Here is a 22,612-nt window from a genome sequence, read left to right as displayed (position 1 = left end):
AAAAAAGTTAATAGGCGGTTGGAGTGTTGTCCTGATATGCCAAGGTTTCGGGTGTGATCTCTGGTTAAGGTACATACAAGAAGCAACCAATGAATGCATAAATTTCTCTTTCTCTCAAATCAATAAAAAAATATTAATAGAGGTCATTGAGTAGATGAAAGGTGTTTGGTTGTTGACTTATTTGGATAGGTAATTAATATATTGGTTATTTAATCTTAGCTAAAAATGTTTTTTAACTTCTAAAAATATCTTTCTTTTTTAGGTTGTTATGCAAAATGACAGTTATGATACTCTTTATGGTAAGGTTTCTTTTGTCACCTTTAAAATGATTATATTACAAAGCTTTTAATTTTGAAAAGCTTGTTATTTAATTCTTCAGTGACATAATAATACTTGGAAAATGGTACATAGCTATATGAAATGTCATTTACTATAAAGTTTATTTGGATTTAATATCACAGATACCCATTTCACTGGTTGTGACTTTCATGTTGAATTTAAATGTCCTTTACATTTACTTTCATTTTAGACATTGGTATATTTTCAAAAAGAAAAGGGAAGCCAAACTTTGGTTAATACAAATATTAGTTACATCTGCTTTGATCCAAAACTTATTTAACATTGCTGGTCAAAAGATTTAAGGTACTTAGTTTTTGAAGTGTAGGATTCTTGATCTATTCTGTTGTCTCATTTTTCAGTCAATTGCTTAATTTTGTGATTATTCTTTTTTATTTTTTGTAGGAAGTTTAACAAACTCTTTGAATATTCCTGAGTTTGAAGAATCTATGAAAGATTGTGAGCAAGCTAGCTTCAATATGGATAATAACATAAAATTTTCTCTGTGGGTTTCTTTCTTTGAGATTTATAATGAGTATATTTATGACTTGTTTGCTCCTGTGTCATCCAAGTTTCAGAAGAGAAAGATGCTACGCCTTTCCCAAGATGTAAAGGGCTATTCTTTTATAAAAGGTATACTAATGGGTACTTATTATTTTATTGTTCTGAAGTAGCTTTTTAGGGCTTGTTATTAGCTATATGAAAGCAAACTGGAAATTGAAAAATTTATTACCAATTATTAACATCAAGATAATAAGGGAAGTTTATGCTCTGCAAATATGTTTTGGTATGCTAATTAAACCTGAATACAAAGGGGTTTATTTTAGTAAGTATTGTGTTTATTTGAGTATCATTGATTGAATTTTGAAAAATGGGAAAAGCTATTGATACTCACATTATTCTGTTGCTTTGTAATAGTGTCCAAACTTTGGGGATTCGGAAATGTTTTTGTTCTTCTACAGTGATATCTTTCCAACCTTTTAAGCCACTACTCACAGTAGGAGTGCATACATATTAATAATATATGTATACAATATATTTACAACTCAGAAGTTTTATTATACTTACCCTTACTACAAGGAATGCACTTTGATGTTTTCTATATCCTACTTCCATTTTTATAAAATGCTATTTATGAATATAAATAAACTTGATTTTATGATTCATTAATGAGTTCTAACACAGCTAGGTAGTCTTGTAGGTTTAATATGTACTGTGTTTTGTTTTTCTTTTGTTTTTCCCTGGATGTTTAATTCTAAGGAATCTTACCCATTTTATTTATTTATTTTTTACTTTTTATTTTTTATATATATTGTTATTGATTTCAGAGAGGAAGGGAGAAGGGAGAGATAGAAATACACAATGAGAGAGAATCATTGATCGACTGCCTCCTGCATGCCCTGCACTGGGGATCGAGCTAGCAACTGGGGCATGTGCCCTGACTGGGAATCAAACTGTGACCTCCTGATTTCTAGGTCAACACTCAACCACTGAGCCAGGCTGGCCTGGCTCTTACTCGATTTTAATTTTCCCTTTGGGTGACTTTGTAAAATAACATTTGCGTGTCTGTATAACTTAAATACTAGAAAGTTATTTAAATGTCCTTTCTTTATATACCTCTTTTTTAATGGAATATGGAATAGTTGACTCCACCATGTTATTAAAAGAAAGATTTCATTATATGTCTTTTGGAAAAGAGATTACAAATCCTCAATGAGATTACATTGTACAACAAATACTGGGTTTTTATTAATTGACTAGAGGCCCAGTGCACAAAATTCATACATGGGTAGGGTCCCTAGGCCTGGCCGGCGATTAGGGCCTATCAGGACCTTCCAGCTGCTGGCTGCTGGCTGCTGGCTGCCGGCTGCAGGCCGGGACCTTCCTTCATTCCATGCCGCCCCCTGGTGGTCAGCACATGTCATAGCGAGCAATCGGTCTCCTAGTCGAACTCCCAGGGGGACAATTTGCATATTAGGCTTTTACATATATAGATATAGATATGTGTCCTATTTATTTTTTAAAGATCTACAATGGATTCAAGTCTCTGATTCCAAAGAAGCATATAGACTTTTAAAACTAGGAATAAAGCACCAGAGTGTTGCCTTCACAAAAATGAACAATGCTTCTAGTAGGAGGTAAGGAGTAAATCCTGTGATGTAAGCCTGAGGCACCCAGGTTATGCTAATGTAAATGCAACTAACTTAAGTTTAAAGTGGGCAGTAGGTTTTCTGATATGTTAAATGAGTTCATAGGCATAAAAACTGTGAAGAGTGCTAAACACGTAAGATTATCAGGACTATTTCTTATTTTGACAAAGCATTTACTATATTTTTACTCTTTCTTTATATGATTAAGCTTAATATGTGAAGAGCTGCCTATAATGGAGGACTTTGTGTCTTTTCCAGTTAACCCATGAACACAAACATACTGTTACGAGAGAATCTCAAGGCATTAAAAATATGGTATTTTGATGGGAGGAATTGGAGGGTGAGAGACAAAAGGAAATACTTTTAAGTAATGACATTTAAAACATGTCTTTTCTTAAGTGTAAAAGAGCCTTGACCCCTTAAATAAGCCCTTATTTTGGCCAAATATATGCTTTGCTTTAGGTATATATTTAAAGAAGATTAGCTGTACATAATACTACTTTAATAACATGATCTTTGTAAGCAAATTGAGACTTTATTATAAATGACTTACATTAGTAGAAGTTGGAATGTTAAGAGGAGCAGGTTTAAGGGATTTGGAGCTAAATGGAAGGTAAGATATTTGGTTTTAGACACACAGGTATATAAGTGGCATATAAGTGGCAGTGGAACACTGAATTAAAATACCTGCAAGCTAGTTGGGAAATGCAATGCTAGAGGTATGGCTAGTATTAGGGTATAAGTAGATGTTGATTTAGATGCTTGTTTCTCATATTCAGAATGCAGAAATTAAAATGGAATATAACACTTGATCTTTGTATATTTCTTTTAGTCACAGCATATTCACTATTAGAATATTGCAGATTGAAGATTCTGAAACACCTCGTGTATTGCGAGTCAGTGAGTAAGTTGAGCATTTTTGAAATTGTAATTATATATATACTAGAGGGCCCAGCGCATGATTAAATAGTGTGCGTGTAGGGTCCCCTAGGCCTAGCCTGCCATCAGGGCCATGTCCGTCGCCTGTCTGGCATGCTCTGCGGATGCTGCTGGCACTCCACGACACTCTGGGGATGCTGCTGGCACACCCTGATGCTCCACTGACGCTGTCGGTGCCCCAGGGGGAGGAGAGGAGGTGGTAGCGGGGAGGGCCTGAGAGGTGCTCCAGCACCTCCTGGTGACCGGTTATTTGGTTGTTACGGCGTCACTACCACAGGCCTTTTATGCTATAGATGTATATACATATATATATATTTAAATATATATTTAAGGTATTTTTTTTTATTGATTTCATGGAGGAAGGGAGAGGGAGAAAGAGGTGGAAATATCAATAATGAGAATCATTGATTGGCTGCTTTCTGCATGGCCCCACTAAGGATCGAGCCCGCAACCCCAGCATGTGCCCTTCACCAGAATTGAACTTGGAACTCTCAGCCCAAAGGCTGACACTCCATCCACTGAGCCAAATCAGCTAGGGCTATAATTATTTTTAATTGTTTTGAAGAACTTTTAAAGTTTGTTTTGTTTGTGTTTATTCAGATTGTCTTTATGTGATCTTGCTGGTTCAGAACGAAGTATGAAGACCCAGAATGAAGGTGAAAGGTTGAGAGAGACTGGGAACATCAACACATCTTTATTGACTCTGGGAAAATGTATTAATGTTTTGAAGAACAGTGAAAAGTCAAAGTAAGTGTTGCTGAAAGTGTTATTAGCATATTAAGTGTTATATTTAAACTTTCAACTTCACTAGTTTTAGAAAGTTGTTCTTAACCTGTATGACTACATATAGATTATGATTAAAATACTCAGAGATTGCCCTGGCCTGTGTGGCTCCATTGGTGGGAGCATTGTCCTGTGCACTAAAGGGTGGTGGGTCGGATCGCTGTCCCGGCATATGCCCAGATTGTGGGTTGGATAGCTGGTTGAGGTGTGTGCGGGAGATGGCTGACCAATGTTTCTCTCTCACATCATTTCTCTCCTCCTCTCTAATATAAAAAATAAAATACTTGGAGATCTTGGGCTAAAAAAATTATAGAAATAAAAAAGCATCAATTCATGCCAGTGACTCCTCAAGTAACCACAATTTTTTTCATACTAAATATCTATCAATAGATATTTTGCACAGTACGCTTCTCTAAAATCATTTTATTCTTACTAGTGCATTGTATTATTCTAGATGTGATAGGTTTCTGCATTAATTAACCTTTTAGGCTGAGTAACTTCTAAATCAGCCTTCATTATTTTGATCTAATCAAGGTGTTTCATGGCATATATTTATAATTGCTCTATATTAAAGAACACAATGCAATGTTGTGTGGTTTTTTGTTTTGTATTTTAACATTTTACCCTAATGGGTTGTTTTTACGGGTATTATTATTATTAATAGTAATTGAAAGAAAACAACATAAACAGAAAATGTTACACATAAAACTAATCACTAGCCTAGAATTAAGTCCATTATAGTTAGGTTATCTATTTCTCTGTAAAATTTATCAGCATCCTGATTTAATGGGATTTGCTTTAACTTAAAATTATTTGAATTTTTTCCGTAGGTTTCAGCAGCATGTGCCTTTCCGGGAAAGTAAACTGACCCACTATTTTCAAAGTTTTTTTCATGGTAAAGGGAAAATATGTATGATTGTCAACATCAGCCAGTGTTGCTTTGCCTATGATGAAACACTCAATGTGTTGAAGTTCTCAGCCATTGCACAGAAAGTAAATATATTCATACTTCTATAGAATGTATTAAACCTCATTAGAATATTAATGATTTTTTTCTTAGGCTAGATAATTATTTTGCACTTATAACTGTAAACCTAAGAAATAATTGAAAATTAAAAATGTAAATGTTTGACCAAGTAGGAGGATGTGGGTGAAAATAAAAAAGTAACTCCTGCTAGGATTAAAATGACCTCAATAGTAAGTGTTAACTTAATCATAGGCACCTTTTACAAACTATGAGCACTGTTCTTGGAAGGAATTGTCGGCTTTTCCATCCTGTTTCATTTAGTGACTAATTGGGTAGCTTCCTGCTAGGAATAGTACTAACAACCTAGTAAATTTACTTATAGTGTACATGTGTAATTAGCTTTTTTGTTACCAGAATGTTCATTTAAGGATGCTAATTCTTTCTTGAATATTTGTTTGTGTAGGTCTTATTTTAAACACTCTAGTTGTCATTTTACTTAATATTTATAAAATTATTTTTTAGTGGTCGGTTCTTGCCTTTTCTGTTTTAAATGTCACATTGGATATTTTAACAGGTTTGTGTTCCAGACACTTTAAATTCCTCTCAAGAGAAATCACTTGGACCTCTCAAATCTTCTCAAGATATGCCATCAGACAATAGTTCAGATAATAAAATATTAAATGTAAAAAGATCTACGATTTCTTGGGAAAGTAGTCTGGAAGATCTGGTGGAAGATGAAGATTTGGTTGAGGATCTAGAAGTAGCTGAAGGAAACAAAAATGTGGAGACTGAACTTACTGATGAAGAGCTAGATAAAACATTAGAGGAAGACAAGGCTTCCATTAGCCATGAGGAGAAGAGAGTATGTATTAAGAACTTAAACTTCTAAGCTTGGCTTATTATTATTCTGAAGTTAGAGTCAATAATACTTAAGGCTCCCTCCTAATTTTTTCCAGTAGCACACTAAATTTTTGTATCTCAACTTTATATTTTGAAAAATGTCAAAACTACAAGAAGACTAGTACAATGACTATCCATTTACACTTCATCTGGATTTGCCGTTTGTTAACATTTTACTATATTTACTTTAATTCTTTTTCTAAGAGTATTTGAATGCACATTTTTTTTCTCTGTAGCATTTGAAAGCAAGATTCAGACATAATGATACCTTATATGTACTTCAGCATATATTCCTTAAGAACATGGATATTTTTTTTATGATGAGAGACCATTTTCATACCTAAGCAATTTAATACTGCTATAATAGTATAATCAATGTATTATATTGTCCACATTGAGATTTCTCCAGCAGTTCCAATATGTCTTTTATAGCCACTTTGTATTTTTAATTATTCTAATATAATATAGCATAATATTTTTAAAAAGTTGAGCTCAATTTAGAATACCCCCAATCTGGATTTGTCTGATTATTTCCTCATGATCCGGTTTGATACTTTGGGCAAATCTATTATACAGGTGAAGTTGTGAAATTTCCATTGCATCGCATCAGGAGACATGTGATGTTTGATTTCCCCATTCTTGGTGATGCTAATTTTTTTAGTACATTTTATTTGATTTCAGAGAGGAAGGGAGAGGGAGAAAGAGAGAAACATCAATGATGAGGGAGAATCATTGATCAGCTGCCTACTGCACGTCCCCTATTCGGGATCGAACCCATATCCCTGGCATGTGTCCTTGACCAGAATCGAACCTGGGACCCTTCAGTCAGCAGGCCGACACTAGCCACTGAACCAAACCACCTACGGCAGTGATGGTGAACCTATGACATGCGTGTCAGAAGTGACATGCGAACTCATTTTATTTTTTTGGTTGATTTTTCTTTGTTAAATGGCATTTAAATATATAAAATAAATAAAAAATATAAGTCTTTGTTTTACTATGGTTGCAAATATCAAAAAATTTCTATATGTGACACAGCACCAGAGTTAAGTTAGGGTTTTTCAAAATACTGACATGCTGAGCTCAAAAGGTTCGCCATCACTGACCTAGGGCATGATACTAAGTTTTGCTCACTTGCTTAAGGTACCGTGTTTCAGATCTCTTCATTGTAGAAGTATGTCATCTGTGACATGCACACTTTGAAACTGTGAGCATACCTTGTTCCCCAGTATCTTTTTACGCAATGATTTTAGCATACTCCTTCCAACTTCTACTTTGCAGTCTTAGGTACAGATGCTCAAAATGTCTACCTAGTATCAATTATTCTATTCAAAAACCTGAATTACTTGATTCTCTTATATTTTTGGTAAATAAGGTTTATTTTTAATAGCCTCTGTCCAAATACAGTAACCTATGTTCATGGGTGTGCTTTAATGGTGTTAACACATCTCACATCATAGTACTTTTTTGGGCTGTAGAAGTCCAAATAGATGGACAATATAATGTGTTAAATACTCGTTTTAATAATTTACTTGATTGTCCTTGAAAGTCATCCTTGCACCTATTTTGGAATTGAGAATGAAGACTGCAGATGCTACTGGTTCCAGTTTTTCTGGTCACTATGTGATTGGACCTCACTTGTCTTGAGTTTCTGTAATGTAGTATTTCCCTGTGATAAAAGAAGCCATTAATAGTCTTATTTTAGTTTGTAGTAATTTATTATTATTGTTGTTATTATTATTATTTTCAGAGAGAGAAAGGAGAGAAGAGATAGAAACATCAATGATGAGAATCATTGATTGGCCTCCTCCTGCATGCCCTCTATTGGGGATTGAGCCCGCAACCCAGGCATGTTCCTAATATTTGAAGCATCCCACTTGATTTTTCAAGTACTGAATCTGCAAAGAAATAATTTCCAGTGTGAATATGATTACTGCTAAAAGGATGCATAATCATAATTGACTACATGAAAAGAGTTTTATTTTAAACACTTGGACAATATTTCTCTTGGGATATATTTTACTAGAACTTTAATATTTATATGTTTTAGAAACTGTTGGACTTAATAGAAGACTTGAAAACAAAGCTAATAAATGAAAAGAAAGAAAAATTAACATTGGAATTTAGAATTCGTGAAGAAGTTACACAGGAGTTTACTCAATATTTGGCTCAACGGGAAGCTGACTTTAAGTAAGTTATTTCTTCCATGTCCTGGTAAAAATTGAGAATTTTATTCACTTGTTTAATTTTTTATTTTTATTTTTATTTTTTTTTACTAATTTTATATTAGGTGGCTTCTGAATTCTCACCTTTATAGTTTTGAAAAATAGCTGTTACTAAACTCCATGATGATTCTGAATTACACATGAATAATTACTTAAATCTGCTTTTAATTTATAATGTCTTTAATCTTAGAAATTTAAAACAAAAACACAAAGTAGGGCTTTTTGGTTTTTCAATGGAATTCATTTGTGTTATGCAGGGAAACACTCCTTCAGGAACGAGAGATATCAGAAGAAAATGCCGAATGTCGTTTGGCTATCTTCAAGGATTTGGTTGGTAAAACTGACACTCAAGAAGAACCAGTAAATCAAGATTGTGCCATGAAAGTTGAAGCCAAAGTATGTTAACTGAAATATTAAAGTATTGAGGATTTTGGTACCAGGATTTAGTGTACCACATCAATGATGTGAAACATTAGTATAGTTTAGAATTAAAAACTTACTGTATAGCTTTTTAAAATTAAATATTCTTTGTTAAAAATATAAGGACACATCGTTTAACTATAGCTGTAGGAGTTGAAAAATTTGTATATCTGTTATATTTATATCTCATTTTGGTGTTGCTTATAGGTAGGTAGGTTCCTTTTTGTCTGATTATGGGGTACCCTTCAGATTTGTCTTAAACTGAAAGAATTTTAAAGTTATACAGAGCCTAATGGTTCATTTACTTACTGCTCTGATTAAAACAAAAACATTTATGTATGAAAAGGATTGCTCTTGCTAGCCAACCAACCATTCCCTACTATTTGAAGAAAACATTATTCTTTTCTGCTGTTTCTTTCTTTTTTTTTTTTATTTTATTTTAATAATTTTTATTTCTTAAAGTATTACAAAGAGTATTACATGTCTCCTTTTTTCCCCCCCTTGATGCTGTTTCCACTGAAGCTGAAATTGATCACATCCCTTTGGGGTTTTTGTTGTTGTTGTTATTTTATTTTTTATTGATGATTTTAGAGACAGGAAGGAGGAGAGAGAGAAAAACATCGATCTGAGAGAGAAACATTGATCGGCTGCCTCATGCGCCTGAGCTGAAATTGAACCCCCCATCTTTTGGTGTACGGGACGATGTTCCAACTGAGCCACCCAGCTAGGGCTTGTTTTATTTAATTACTCAATCTGGGGGCTTGTGTTCATGATGTCCAGGCTTTTGCTGTCAAAGCAGCATTATGTCTCCCTGACATGGTTTGGGTCTTGGTCTAAGCTGGGAAAATGGAGCTTTGTGTTCTCAGTTGTCCCACAAAACCTTTAAGATTCATTGTGTAACTGAAAGTACACCTGACCTAGATAATCATAATTGTTCTGTAATGACTTACCACAGTTTGCAACATTGTTTGAATGGGGATCTGTGTCTCATATTCCATAAGACAGAAAATGAATAATAGAATACAACTTTTTCATAATTGGAGATACTTGATATAATTTATTTAAAAAAATTTCAAGTTGTTAATTCTTTTGTTATATTTTTTAAACTGTCTAATAAATCAGATGGTATCTCACTGTAAGAGTGAAAGCCACTGTTAACATAGGCATGTGGTTTTTGCTATTTTTAGGAAGCACATACTTACTTAGGAATTGAAGATATTATTGATTCTCTTCAAGATGATGTCACTGATATTAAGAAACAGGCTGAAATAGCTCACTTATATATTACATCTCTTGCTGACCCCCAGGAAGCTATTGCTTGCTTAGAAATAAAGTACAATCAAGTTAAAGCTGAATTAGCTAAAACTAAAGAAGAATTAATCAAAACCCAGGAAGAGTTAAAAAAGAGAGAAAATGGTAAGTAGATGTATTTTACTCTTAATTTGGATGATATAAATGCATAAAAAGACAACTGGTTAATATAAGAGATTTTTTTGTTTTTAAATCCTTACCGGATGACATGTTTATTGACTTTAGAGAGAGAAGAAGAGAAAGAGAGAGAAACAAAAACATCAATGTGAGAGAGAAACATTGATCAGTTGCCTTCCATATGCGCCCCAACCAGGATCGAACTTGAAGTCTAGGTATTGCCTGGACCAGAAACTGAACCCACAGCCTTTTTGGTGTGCGGGATGACGTTCCAACCAACCAAGCCACCCAGCCGGGACAGTATAAGAGATTTAGGCAACTTATTTACCATTGTGACCAGAAAATTATGTGATTTGGGTAACATAGTTAATATTTTAACTTTTTTATGGCTTTATAATAATTTACTATTAAATTTATTTTTGCTTTTATTTGCTTTTAGACTAATATTAGAAAATAGACCTCTTAAAATAAAAGAACTAAGTATTAACTTCATCAGCAAATTAAGAAATCTCATGGCAAGTTGTAAAGTTGTAAATTTGTTCTTTATTCTTTATGAACTCTTCTGTATTTTTATTTTTTTATTGATTTCAGAGAGGAACGGAGAGGGAGAGAGTGATAGAAATATCAGTGATGAGAGAGAATCATTGATCAGCTCCCTCCTACATGCCCCACATTGGGGACTGAGCCTAAAACCCTGGGCTGACCGGAATCGAACCTGGGACCTTTCTGTCCACAGGCTGACGCTCTATCCACTGAGCAAAACGAGCCAGGGCAACTCTTCTGTATTCTTAATGAACTCATACAGTAGTAGATTCTACTCTTGGCTTGCAAGTTTGGGATAGAGTGACTCCTCTGAATGGTCTTAAGAAGTCTATGTGATGCTTCATTCTAGTTCTGATGATCATATCTGGGTTTTAAGAGCATTAGTTAGATGAAATACTCTGCTCTTTCCCCTGAAACAAGATTGTAGAAAATAGCAGGTAAGCCCGGCCAGTGTGGCTCAGTTGGTTGAGTGCTGTCCCATGAACCATGAGGTTGTGGGTTTGATTCCTGGTCAGAGCATATGCCTGGGTTTGGGGCTTGAAGCAGCTGATCCAGGTTTCTCTCTCATATATGTTTCTGTCTCTCCCTTTTCCTTCCTCTCTCTGAAATCAATAAAAACATATTTTTTAAAAAAATGAAAGAATGGAAATAGCAGGTAAGTTGTGCTTCTGCATTATAAAGCAGTCCAGAAAGGAACTAGCTTCTTGTCTTCTCTGAAGTTATGCCAGAAATTTTTTACTATTTAGCATATGTCATTCATTTTTATTCTGAGTGTTTAAAGTAGCTTTTTCAGAAACATTATCCTCTGGTGATAGAATTAATAGCTGAATGCTGTGCTTCTGGTGCTTTCAAAATCCTTTTTTCTAAATATAACACTAGTTGAAGTGTCTACTGTAGCAGCTTCTGTTTTGTGATTATTCAGTGATAATTTTTTTTTAGGTGCTTAATTGTTTGTTTGTTCAATAATTTTATTTTTTACAGAATCAGAAATTAACTTGAATTCATTGGTTCAAGAGCTTGAGAAATCTAATGAGGTAATACTTTAAGCTTTATTTTTATCTTGATAAGAAACTTGATAAGTAATTGAAGGGACATGAATTATAACAAGCTACATTTATTTTAAACATAAAATATTAAATTAATTGATTGAAGAAATTGTAAAATATGTGCCTTCACCCTCATACCCCTTTTCAGCAATGGCCACTGGGAAGCTTCTTCAGGCCTTCCAGAAAATATTTACTTATCTATATAGAACACATACACACGTACATACACCTGTTAAAAAGTTTATACTAAAGGGATTGTTGTTCCGTGTCTTCCCTTAAAAGTTGTCTTGGACATATCTCTGTCATTTTTTTAAAGCTAGGTGCATGGTGATGATTTAAACTGTGTTTATTTTGTCTGAAATTACTGAGTGTTTTAAATTATAGGATATGGCGCAGGTGGTGTGGCTCAGTGGTTGAGCAACTTATGAATCAGGAGGTCTCAGTTCAATTCCCAGTCAGGGAACATGCCTGGGTTGTGGGCTCGATCTCCAGTTTGGGGCATGCGGGAGGCAGCCGATAATGCTTCTTTCTAATCATTGATGTTTCTATTGCTCTCTTCCTCTCCCTTCCTCTCTGAAATCAATAAAAGTATATTTAAAAAAAAAACAACTATAGGATGTGGCCTGAGCAGTGTGCAGCATTGGAATTCTGAAGATCTCTGGCACCTTTAGATCAGATAACCATTCCAAATGGTTGTGTATATTTTTGACATTGATAGATCTAAATATGAAATTACAAGTATACATGGAGGTGAAGTTAATTTAGAGCTCTAAAGTTACTATGTTTCCTGACCTTCTCTGGCATGAGTCTTCTTATTTTAACTTACATTCATCCTATTGAAGAACTAAATATTTTAGGATATGACCAGATATAGATAACTCAGGGTCTTCGTATCTAATATCTATATTTAAAGAAGTAACCACAATAATGTAGCAGAAGACATTATAGCTACTGTTTAGACAACTCTTAAACTTTTATTTTTCTAGCTATAAAAATAATAGATGCTAGTTGTAAAAATTTAGTTATATTAAACTATGCAAGATAGAAAATAAAAAAGGTCCCCCGTAATCTTTTTCCTAAATTACAAAAAAGAGAGAATACCAATAAGTTTGTTGGTATCTCTTTTAGACTTGTGCTTTACATATATTCATTTAAATCTCAAAAGAACTTTATGATATAGATACTATTATTTTTTATTTTTACAGAGACATTAAATAACTTACCCAGGGTCCCCCCACTAGAAGGTAGAGAAACTAGGATACAAACCCAGAGTCTGATTACAGATTCCTCTTACCTAGTAGGCTATATTCTTTCCTTTGTTTTTATAAACACTTTATTTTCATTTATTTATTTATCTTTAGAGAGAGAGGAAGGGAGAGAAAGAAACATCGATATGAGAGAGATATATCAATTGGTTGCCTCCCATACACACAGCTTGGGATTGAACCCACAACCTAGAAATGTGCTCTGACTGAGAATCGAACCTATGACTGGTGCATGGAATGAACCTCCAACTAACTGAACCATATGGGCCAAGGCTAAACATATTATGTTTGAAACAAAAATAAGGTCATGCTGTACATAGTGTGTGGTCTTTGGTATTTTTGCTCAGTCTTTAAATTTGAAGGAATTCTAAAACTGCATTGTATTTTATCCTAAAATATATTTGCTAACCATTGCTATTTTTCTTCTTTTCAAAGAAAATAATTATTCAGAATCAAAGAATTCAAGAGTTGCAAGATTTAGTTAATCAAAAAGAGGATACTATTAACAACTTTGAGAACCTAAAATTTCATGTGGAAGACACATTTAAAAGCAGTGTAAGAATTTTACTTTATTCTTCTGCATTATAGATTACATTAAGAAGTGTGTTTTGGTTGAGACTAAAATAATTTAAAATAGCTTACATAAGCTAATTTTCTAAGAATGTTTACTTGTTTATTCTGGTTTTGAATTCAGTTTACTATTGTGAAAATCTTAATTTTTTGAGTACTTCAAAGAGGGCATTTGGCCTCTTTGAACATAAGTAGAAGAAAATGAGATGAGAAGAATTTGTAGCCCTTGCAGGTCTAAGCCTCAGCTAGTTGGAAGGGACCTTTGGGGTAATAGGAACTTTGATATGCTTAGATATCCAGAGAGCATAAAGATCCCGATCTCTTTTCTATAACCTATCTGTATCTATATATAGAACCATACATGAAATGGTTTGGTTATTTACCACATACTTTTGCTCTAATCACTTGATTTGAATTTTAAGTCTACTGTTTGTTTTGGTGAAGGAAAACAAGAAAAAGAAAAGCCAGAAATATCATTTTGGTGACTACAACTTCAAAGAAAATTGTTGGAAATTTAACAAGGAATAACGTTTATTTATTTATTTATTTTTAAATTAAATCTTTATTGTTCAGGTTATTACAGTTGTTCCTCTTTTTACCCCCATAGCTCCCCTCCACCCAGTTCCCACCCCAACCTCCCCCTTCACCGCCCCCCCCACCCCACTGTCCTCATCCATAGGTGGACGATTTTTGTTCAATCTCTTCCCGCATCCCCCACACCCCTTTCCCCCCAAGAATAGTCAGTCCACTCCCTTTCTATGCCCCTGATTCTATTATAATCACCAGTTTATTCTGTTCATCAGATTATTTATTCACTTGATTTTTAGATTCACTTGTTGATAGATGTGTATTTGTTGGTCATAATTTGTATCTTTACCTTTTTTTTCTTCTTCCTCTTCTTAAAGGATACCTTTCAGCATTTCATATAATACTGGTTTAGTGGTGATGAACTCCTTTAGCTTTTTCTTATCTGTGAAGCTCTTTATTTGACCTTCAATTCTGAATGATAGCTTTGCTGAATAAAGTAATCTTGGTTGTAGGTTCTTGGTATTCATCACTTTGAATATTTCTTGCCACTCACTTCTGGCCTGCAAAGTTTCTGTTGAGAAATCAGCTGACAGTCGTATGGGTATTCCCTTGTAGGTAATTGAGTCTCTTTCTCTTGCTGCTTTTAAGATTCTCTCTTTGTCTTTTGCTGTTGGCATTTTAATTATGATGTGTCTTGGTGTGGTCCTCTTTGGATTCCTTTTGTTTGGGGTTCTCTGCGCTTCTTGGACCTGTAAGTCCATTTCTTTCACCAGGTGGGGGAAGTTTTCTGTCATTATTTCTTCAAATAGGTTTTCAATATCTTGCTCTCTCTCTTCTTCTGGCACCCCTATAATTCGGATGTTGATACGCTTGAAGCTGTCCCAGAGGCTCCTTACACTATCTTCGTATTTTTGGATTCTTTTTTCATTTTGCTTTTCCGGTTGGGTGTTTTTTGCTTCTTCGTATTTCAAATCTTTGACTTGATTCATGCGATCCTCTAGTCTGCTGTTGGGAGTCTGTATAATATTCTTTATTTCAGTCATTGTATGCTTAATTTCTAGTTGGTCCTTTATCTCAATATCAAGGGTCTCACTAGATTTCTTGAGGGTCTCATTAAGTTTATCGGCGGTTTCTAGAAAATTCTTGAAAAAACTTAAAAGTGTGGTTTTGAACTCTATATCCAGTAGTTTGCTTTCCTCCATTTCTGTCATTTGTGTCCTGTTTCTTTGTCTACGCATTTTTTTATGCTTCGCTGTGTTGATAGAGTGGCTTTGTGTGCTAGGTGTCCTATAGGGCCCAGTGGCTCAGCCTCCCCAATTACCTGAGATAGACACTCTTGGTGCACCCCCTTGTGGGCTTTGTGCACAGTCTTGTTGTAGGTAAGCCTTGATTGTTGTAGGTACCACTGGGAGGAATTGACCTCCAATTGGCTGTGAGCATCAGCTGTGTCTGCAGTGGGAGAACTTCTGTGCTGGAGACACCCCTCCTGGGAAAGACTTGCTTCAGAGGGGCTTTGGTGCTCACTGAGTCTGCCCCCTGAGTGTGTCCTTTATGGATCCGAGGAGCTGCAATCTGGATGGCCCCACTCTGACCACTGGGCACACTGGCTCCTGGATCTCTAAGGAGGTGCTAATCTAGCCTCTGCCTGAGGCTATCCAGCAGGAGCCAGCTGTGAAGCAATGCAAGTTGCTGTGGGGCCTTGGGCCAGCTGCAGTTTGTTAGGTAATTATCAGATTGCAAAGCGCCAGGCCTTTCATATGCAAAAGCCTCTGTGGGCGGCTTGGGCGGGGCTGGGTCCCAGGGGATCAACAGGGCAGGGCAAGCAGCTATGGCTGCTCTCAGTCTTGCCCTCAGAGGCCCCGCTTCTCAGTGTCCGGGCAATCACTGCAAGCACCTCCAAGAGAAAGCTGCCCTCGAGTTCTGACTGATGCCAGACAGTCCAGTTTCTCCCGTATGAGTCTGGGTCCCGAGAGACTCGCCCGGAACTGGAGCTCAGAGTTTGAGACTCCCTCCTTATTGAAAAAGACAACCGTATCCTCAGCCGCCAGCCCTCTTCAGCATGCACCTCCGTACCTCTGTATTTTACTTACGCACCGCACCTCCTCTGAGTCTCGGTATGCTTTTCTCTTTTCTTCTAGTTGTAGAATTTCCACTCAGTCAGCCTTCCTGTGGTTCTGGATGATGTCCGTTCCGTCTTTTAGGTGTATTTTTGAAGTGGTTGTGCGAGGCAGCAATCTCCGGTGTTTACCTATGCTGCCATCTTGGTTTCTCTAACGTTTATTTCTGTAGGTTGTTTGCATACCACAGTGTGTTAGTAAGTAATGTTTAAGTAACAGTAAAAAAGCAATATAAAATAAGCAGAATTCCTAATTTAGTAGCCCTTGCCTATAAATACACTTTTTAGATAGGCTCTAGATTAGTGATGGCGAACCTATGACACGCGTGTCAGAGGTGACACGTGAACTCATTTTTTTGGTTGATTTTTATTTGTTAAATGGCATTTAAATATATAAAATAAATATCAAAAATATAAGTCTTTGTTTCACTATGGTTGCAAATATCAAAAAATTTCTATATGTGACACGGCACCAAAGTTAGGGTTTTGTCATTTGTCAGTGATGCCAAGATGCTGATTGTGAGAAAGTATGGAGTTTGTTCTTCATGATATTCTTTGTTTAAGGATAGCTCAAAAAATGTTGCTTTTATTTTTTTCAATAATCCATCACTATGACTTAAAAGTCATTTTATTTATATCTCTTAAGAATAATGTTTGCTAATTTTATTTATTTATTTTTTAAAATATATTTTTATTTCAGAGAGGAAGTGAGAGGGAGAGAGAGATAGAAACATCAATGATGAGAGAGAATTGATTGGCTGCCTCCTGCACGCCTCCTACTAGGGATTGAGCCTGCAACCCAGGCATGTGCCCTTAACTGGACCCGAACCCAAGACCCTTCAGTGCACAGGCCGACACTCTATCCACTGAGTTAAACCCCTAGGGCAGTGGTCGGCAAACTCATTAGTCAACAGAACCGAATATCAACAGTACAACGATTGAAATTTCATTTGTGAGCCAAATTTTTTAAACTTAAAACTATATAGGTAGGTACATTGTTATTTATTTAATTAGGGTACTCCTAAGGCTAAGGAAGAGCCACACTCAAGGGGCCAAAAAGCCGCATGTGGCTCGCGAGCCGCAGTTTGCCGACCATGGCCTTAGGGCTATTTGCTGATTTTATAATGTAAACAAGGTCCCAGTGCACGAATTCGTGCACCTTGAAAGGAACTGTGGTCCACGAGCCTGCGGTAGGCACAGGGGCAGGTCTCGGTCCATCCTCTGCATCCCCGTCCAGCCCCTCAAGCCGTGGTCCCTGGTTCTCTGTCTGCTGGCAACCCCGCTCCTGCTGCCTCTGCTCCCACGCGTTGACAGCACCGGCCCTGCTTGCACCCACTGACGGTGCGGAGTGATTGGGGCCGGCACCACAGTGGGTGCGAGCAGGGCTGGCACCGTCAGTGGGTGCGAATGGTGGTTGCTGCCCTGATCACCCCTCAGGAGCAGGGGGAGGTGGAGAAGCCCTCGGGGCGATCAGGGCCTGCAGCTGCCACTTGCACCGAGTGATCGGGACCGGCACCGGTCACTGGCAGCAGGTGTGAGTGGTGGCTCCAGCACTGGCTCCAGGGTCGGCTGCAGGTGCGAGTGGGGCCGGCACCAGCAGTGGGTGCGAGTGGGGCTGGCGCTGGCAGCAAGTGCAAGTGCCGGGCGGGACCATGGTGCGTGGGAGCAAAGAATTTTCAGTAACCACCAGAGGCTTGCTGCGATGACAGCGAGCCTTGGTCTGGCACCCCCGCTCACTTGCTCCACCATCCCACTGTGTCCGACACCCGCCATGTTCTGCGCACGCCCCCTGGTGGCCAGTGCACATCATACTGACCGGTTGTTTGGTTGTTTTGGTTGTTCCACCGTTAGGTATATTTGCATATTAGCCTTCTATTATATAGGATGAAATTTTTTCTCCATAGTTTTTTTCAAAACGGATTGCTACCAGTATATAGGGTTTTAAGTAATTTGTACATTAAAAAAAAAAAATCCTTGCTTTTACCATACCTTTGATTACTATAGACTTGCACTTAACTGCTGAGTTTTATCCTTCCTCTTTCTGGATAACCTGTATTGTACCTCCTTTCTGCTAGCCTTTTAGGGAGGCATAGTATTTGCCTTAAAAAAATAAAAATCTCAAAGATTTTTATCATTTAGACAAACTAAGAACTCAAATTTAAAGTCTGTATATCTTTGACTATACAAGGCTAGAGACTAAGGTTAAAACTTTTTCTGGGAGTTCTAAAAGTGAGACAATACTGCTTATCTTTGAGCAGCTTTGGTTACAAAACATAACTATTGAATTTCTAGAGTGGGGCCTCAAGATTTTAAGTAAAAGTATAAAGAAACAATTTCATCTTAGTGTTTTCATGTTTTTCTTTTCAAACCACATTAAAAATGTGACTAAAGGGTAGGTGTTTTAGGGTTCTGTAGTTATCCCAAAACAAGTCTGTAATGTACCCGATCACCTTAGAAAATCTAAAGATGAATTAGTTTTTATATATCAGGTGAAACTACATGCTTAACTGATTTTAAGACAACGTTTTCTTGTCCTTATTGAGTGTACACATTATTCAATATTACTCATTTGCAGAGTCCTCAGTTATCTTAGAGTGAGATATAAGAAATAACTTAGAAAAGTGTTTCAACAAATTTGAAAATAAAACTTTTATGATGCACTATCAAACAGTTTATATAGTTTTTACATTTATTGTAGCTTTCTATATGTGAACTAATCTGAATTTATTTTATTTTAGGACAAGGCTGGTACATCTGTAATATTAAACAATAAATTGGCTTATAATGAACCAGTTGAAATGCCTAAGGACAACAAAAGTAAAACTTATTCAGGAAGAAAAAGATTAAACGAAAATGAATTTCAGCAAGATGAGCCACCAGCTAAGAAAGGTACTGCTTCATTTGCCAACAAGAGGCCTTTAAGAAAGCTAATTCCTAAACCAGTAAGCAGAACAGATGCAAATGGAGGAAATTTACTTGTCTAGGGAAAAAACCCTGAAGAAATCTAAATGTCACTAATGTTTATGCTAACATGTTATGAACCTGAGGATGGGTGTATTTAAAGCTCTTTTATTATAATAAATATATTTTAGATATTGTGCTTTTATCACTTTTGCATGCCTGTAATTCTTTTACTTCTCTGCTTATAATAGTTAAAACATATCACTTTCATTTTCATAATCATAGTACCTTTTTTTCACCCAAATCTTTCCACATTGCTTTCTACCTTTGCATTTTTTTATTCATTTGGAGAAAAGGAAATCTGACAGGAAGACTTTGAACTAAATACTACTAAAGACAAATGTGCTCGAGAATGAATTCTGTTACTATAGAATTTATTTAAAAAAAAAGTGGGTACATGCTTACTCTCTACCTGTATATGTGGAAGAACATACCAGCATTTACATTCTTTGTAAACTGTTCATTATTTCTTTTGGAAAACTTTTGTAGTATGATTCAGGGGGGTAGGGCTTTCTCAGAGAACGTGCATTAGCTTTAGAAACCTGGCTAGCTGCTTCACCTTGAGAAAAATGGATGAGTTAAGTCTTAACTTTGGACATTAGTTAAATAAAATATACAGTACTTGCCTCCTGAGGTTGTCAAGGTTGAAAACAGGTGGGTAATACACCAACATACTAAACACCTCACAGAACCTCAGTAAAATGAATGTTTTCAAAAGTAGGTGCCTTAAGGATAATACAGCATTAGGTAAATGTTTTGTAGGATATATTATGCTTGTGTGAGCTAATAGATTGAGACAAATATGCATATGCCTTCTGTCATCCATTGAAGGAGGTGTGCTTTGCTACTGGGAGGATAACCTTGCTGTGATTTCCATTGCATTCTTCCTCTCTTTCATTCATCTTTGTCATGTCATAGACTAGTTGAGAATATAGATAACTAGGAATTGGCCAGGAGCCAGTGTTATACACAGATGATAGTCCTAAAGATAACTCATTCATGAAGAAGATTATTTAAGAACTATAGCTAAATAATTTGGATGTGAGTAGATTTGAGTAAGTTTAGCTAACATAACAAATTTTTATTACTTCTTAAAATCACAACCACTTTGGCTATTTCTCCACTACTTATGTTATTAAAAAAATATAGGGATTACATAAGGGATCACATAAAAACTATAGATATAACCACCCTCTTTCCTCTCCACCTGCTACTAAAAGATATCCAGAACAAATATGTGACTATTATAACTACTAGGATAGAAGGAGGTTGATAGTTCCATGGGAAGCATGTTTTCTGTTCTTAAAAGGAAATGCAGAGAAGATTTGACTTTGGGTGATGTGCAATATACAGATCTTGTAACATAGAAACCCACACCTGAAACTTATATGTTCATGTTGACCAATGTCACCCCAATTAATTTAATAAGTGTGTGTGGTTTTTTTTTAAAGGGAATACAAAGCCTTTTCTCTATGAAAGTGAATTTACTTTTTGAGATCACTGTATCTATACTTGGGGGAAACTGGTAACCAAACAGTCCAAAAAATAATTTTCAGATAGTGATAAAGGAGACAAACCAGAGATATGATACAGTCTATTTAGGATTTTTCAATCAAAACTAACTTTTTACAACGAAAAGAAGTAATCTGTGTAAATATAGGTTGCATGTAGTGTAAATATTGAATTAAAGTGTTAACTGTATTCCTTTCTTTTTGTTTACTTTTTAAAAGTAAACTAGATACAGTAGAGTTTTTCCTATCTTTATTGCTGGATTGATTTTAATTTCTACCTCACAAGGCTGTCCTGAATATGTTCTATAAATCTTTTGACATACTAGTAAAACTTTTTAAATTTTTTGAAAAAATAGTACAAATATCTAAAAAAAATCAGATAAAAATATTTTGGTTTGATTTACCTTGTATTTTGTATTATATTTTGGTTCTTTTTTAATTAAATTTTTTTGCCATTTCAGTTGACATATAATTATTATATTAGTTTCAGGTGTACAACATAGTGGTTGGACATTTATATAACTTAGGAAGTGATCACACTATGTATCCTGATTCTTGAAATATAGTGAAATTATATGAACAATATTACTTGATAACAGGAGCTTTCTGTATTCACTTCAGGGTATAGGGACTACATGTATATAGTGTGCATGACTCCAATCTCTTCCCTCAGGATAGTCAGGATGTATTTGTGAGCTCGGGATATCTGTTTGTTGTCATTTTTAAGTTGCTTAGATCCCATCTCCATTCCTAATAAGAGTTCAGACATTTTTAAAGGGTAAGAGGATTTTTTAAAAAACATGTCTATTATGAGAAAAAAAATCATCCAGGACTCTTAACATCATCATTTGGTTTTCTCAATTAGTTATTTCCATTGATGAATTCATAGGTATGAAAATATTATCAAATAGAGAATTAGGTTGCATGGAAAGTAGAACAGAGTGAACCAGTGGAGAAGACCAGGTTATTTCACTTTGGGATGACTTGCCACGGCTTTATAAGATGCTGGGAGATCTAATGAAAAACAATACATTGGTTCAAGATTATTATTAGAAATCTATTAGATTTAGTGGGCAGCTTTGTTGTAAAAGTAAATAAGGCCAAATCTTGAAGATTTCAGAGTAGCTGGAATTCTTAGAATAAACCGAGAATCCAAGGAAGTGAGGCTATACAACAGGGGTAATTCCATGCTTCCGCTGTTCTCTCTGAGGCAGGAGACAGCCATGTAAATTATTGATAATAAAATTTTGTCCATTGAACTTCTAAAAAAAATATATTTTATTGATTTTTTTACAGAGAGGAAGGGAGAGAGATAGAGATTTAGAAACATCGATGAGAGAGAAACATCGATCAGCTGCCTCCTGCACACCTCCCACTGGGGATGTGCCCGCAACCAAGGTACATGCCCTTGACCGGAATCGAACCCGCAACCCCTCAGTCCGCAGGCCAATGCTCTATCCACTGAGCCAAACCGGTTATGGCTGTCCAATGAACTTTTACAATCAGAATGTATTTAAGAAAAGAGATCTTGGGATCCCATAAATGGGATCACACAATTACAGCTGCCCCAAAGCATTTAGACAGTTGGTGAAGGAAAAGAATATGGGTTGTATTTGTAAAGTAAAAACACCAGCCAGGGCTAAAATATACTTTTTTAATTCATTGCACTGAAAGTAATAGGTTTTTTAACGAATAGGATTTCAAGCCAACCCCCTACCCCCCAAAAACTGTCTTGCTTTTTTGGAATAGTATTGCTTGTATTTCATATTATATCTGGGACCTTTAAGCCTGAGGAATATGAATCTTACATGCTTAGTGAGGACATTAAATAAAAACAGGTGAAATCAACAGTGAATAAAGGTCAAAAGGACATATGTAGTTGATTATATCAGAGCAATGTTGTGTAGAAAGTTTAAACATCAAA

At 35.8% G+C, this 22,612-nt stretch overlaps 1 protein-coding gene across 3 annotated transcripts in view; it reads left to right on the top strand.

Annotated features, from left to right (window-relative positions):
* KIF20B (kinesin family member 20B) overlaps positions 1-22,612 on the top strand; it is a 61,260-nt gene that overhangs the window by 11,924 nt on the left and 26,724 nt on the right. Inside the window, exons 8-20 of one of the 3 annotated variants that reach the window (XM_070432728.1) lie at positions 263-299; positions 742-969; positions 2,363-2,474; positions 3,319-3,390; positions 4,026-4,172; positions 5,039-5,201; positions 5,750-6,037; positions 8,126-8,265; positions 8,558-8,696; positions 9,908-10,136; positions 11,673-11,725; positions 13,438-13,557; positions 18,955-19,105. In XM_070432728.1, the coding sequence (XP_070288829.1) occupies positions 263-299; positions 742-969; positions 2,363-2,474; positions 3,319-3,390; positions 4,026-4,172; positions 5,039-5,201; positions 5,750-6,037; positions 8,126-8,265; positions 8,558-8,696; positions 9,908-10,136; positions 11,673-11,725; positions 13,438-13,557; positions 18,955-19,105 (1,879 nt within the window). Of the gene's footprint in view, positions 1-262; positions 300-741; positions 970-2,362; positions 2,475-3,318; positions 3,391-4,025; positions 4,173-5,038; positions 5,202-5,749; positions 6,038-8,125; positions 8,266-8,557; positions 8,697-9,907; positions 10,137-11,672; positions 11,726-13,437; positions 13,558-18,954; positions 19,106-22,612 lie in introns of those variants that run through there. The other 2 variants (XM_070432727.1, XM_070432725.1) reach the window with 2 other exon arrangements.

The sequence above is a fragment of the Myotis yumanensis genome, unplaced genomic scaffold (genome assembly GCF_028538775.1).
Source record: "Myotis yumanensis isolate MYYU_CA2020_CCGP unplaced genomic scaffold, mMyoYum1.0.hap1 SCAF_13, whole genome shotgun sequence".
NCBI lineage: Eukaryota > Metazoa > Chordata > Mammalia > Chiroptera > Vespertilionidae > Myotis > Myotis yumanensis.
The sequence above is the reverse complement of the archived record's forward strand: the minus strand, read 5'-3'. Positions and strand labels throughout refer to the sequence as shown.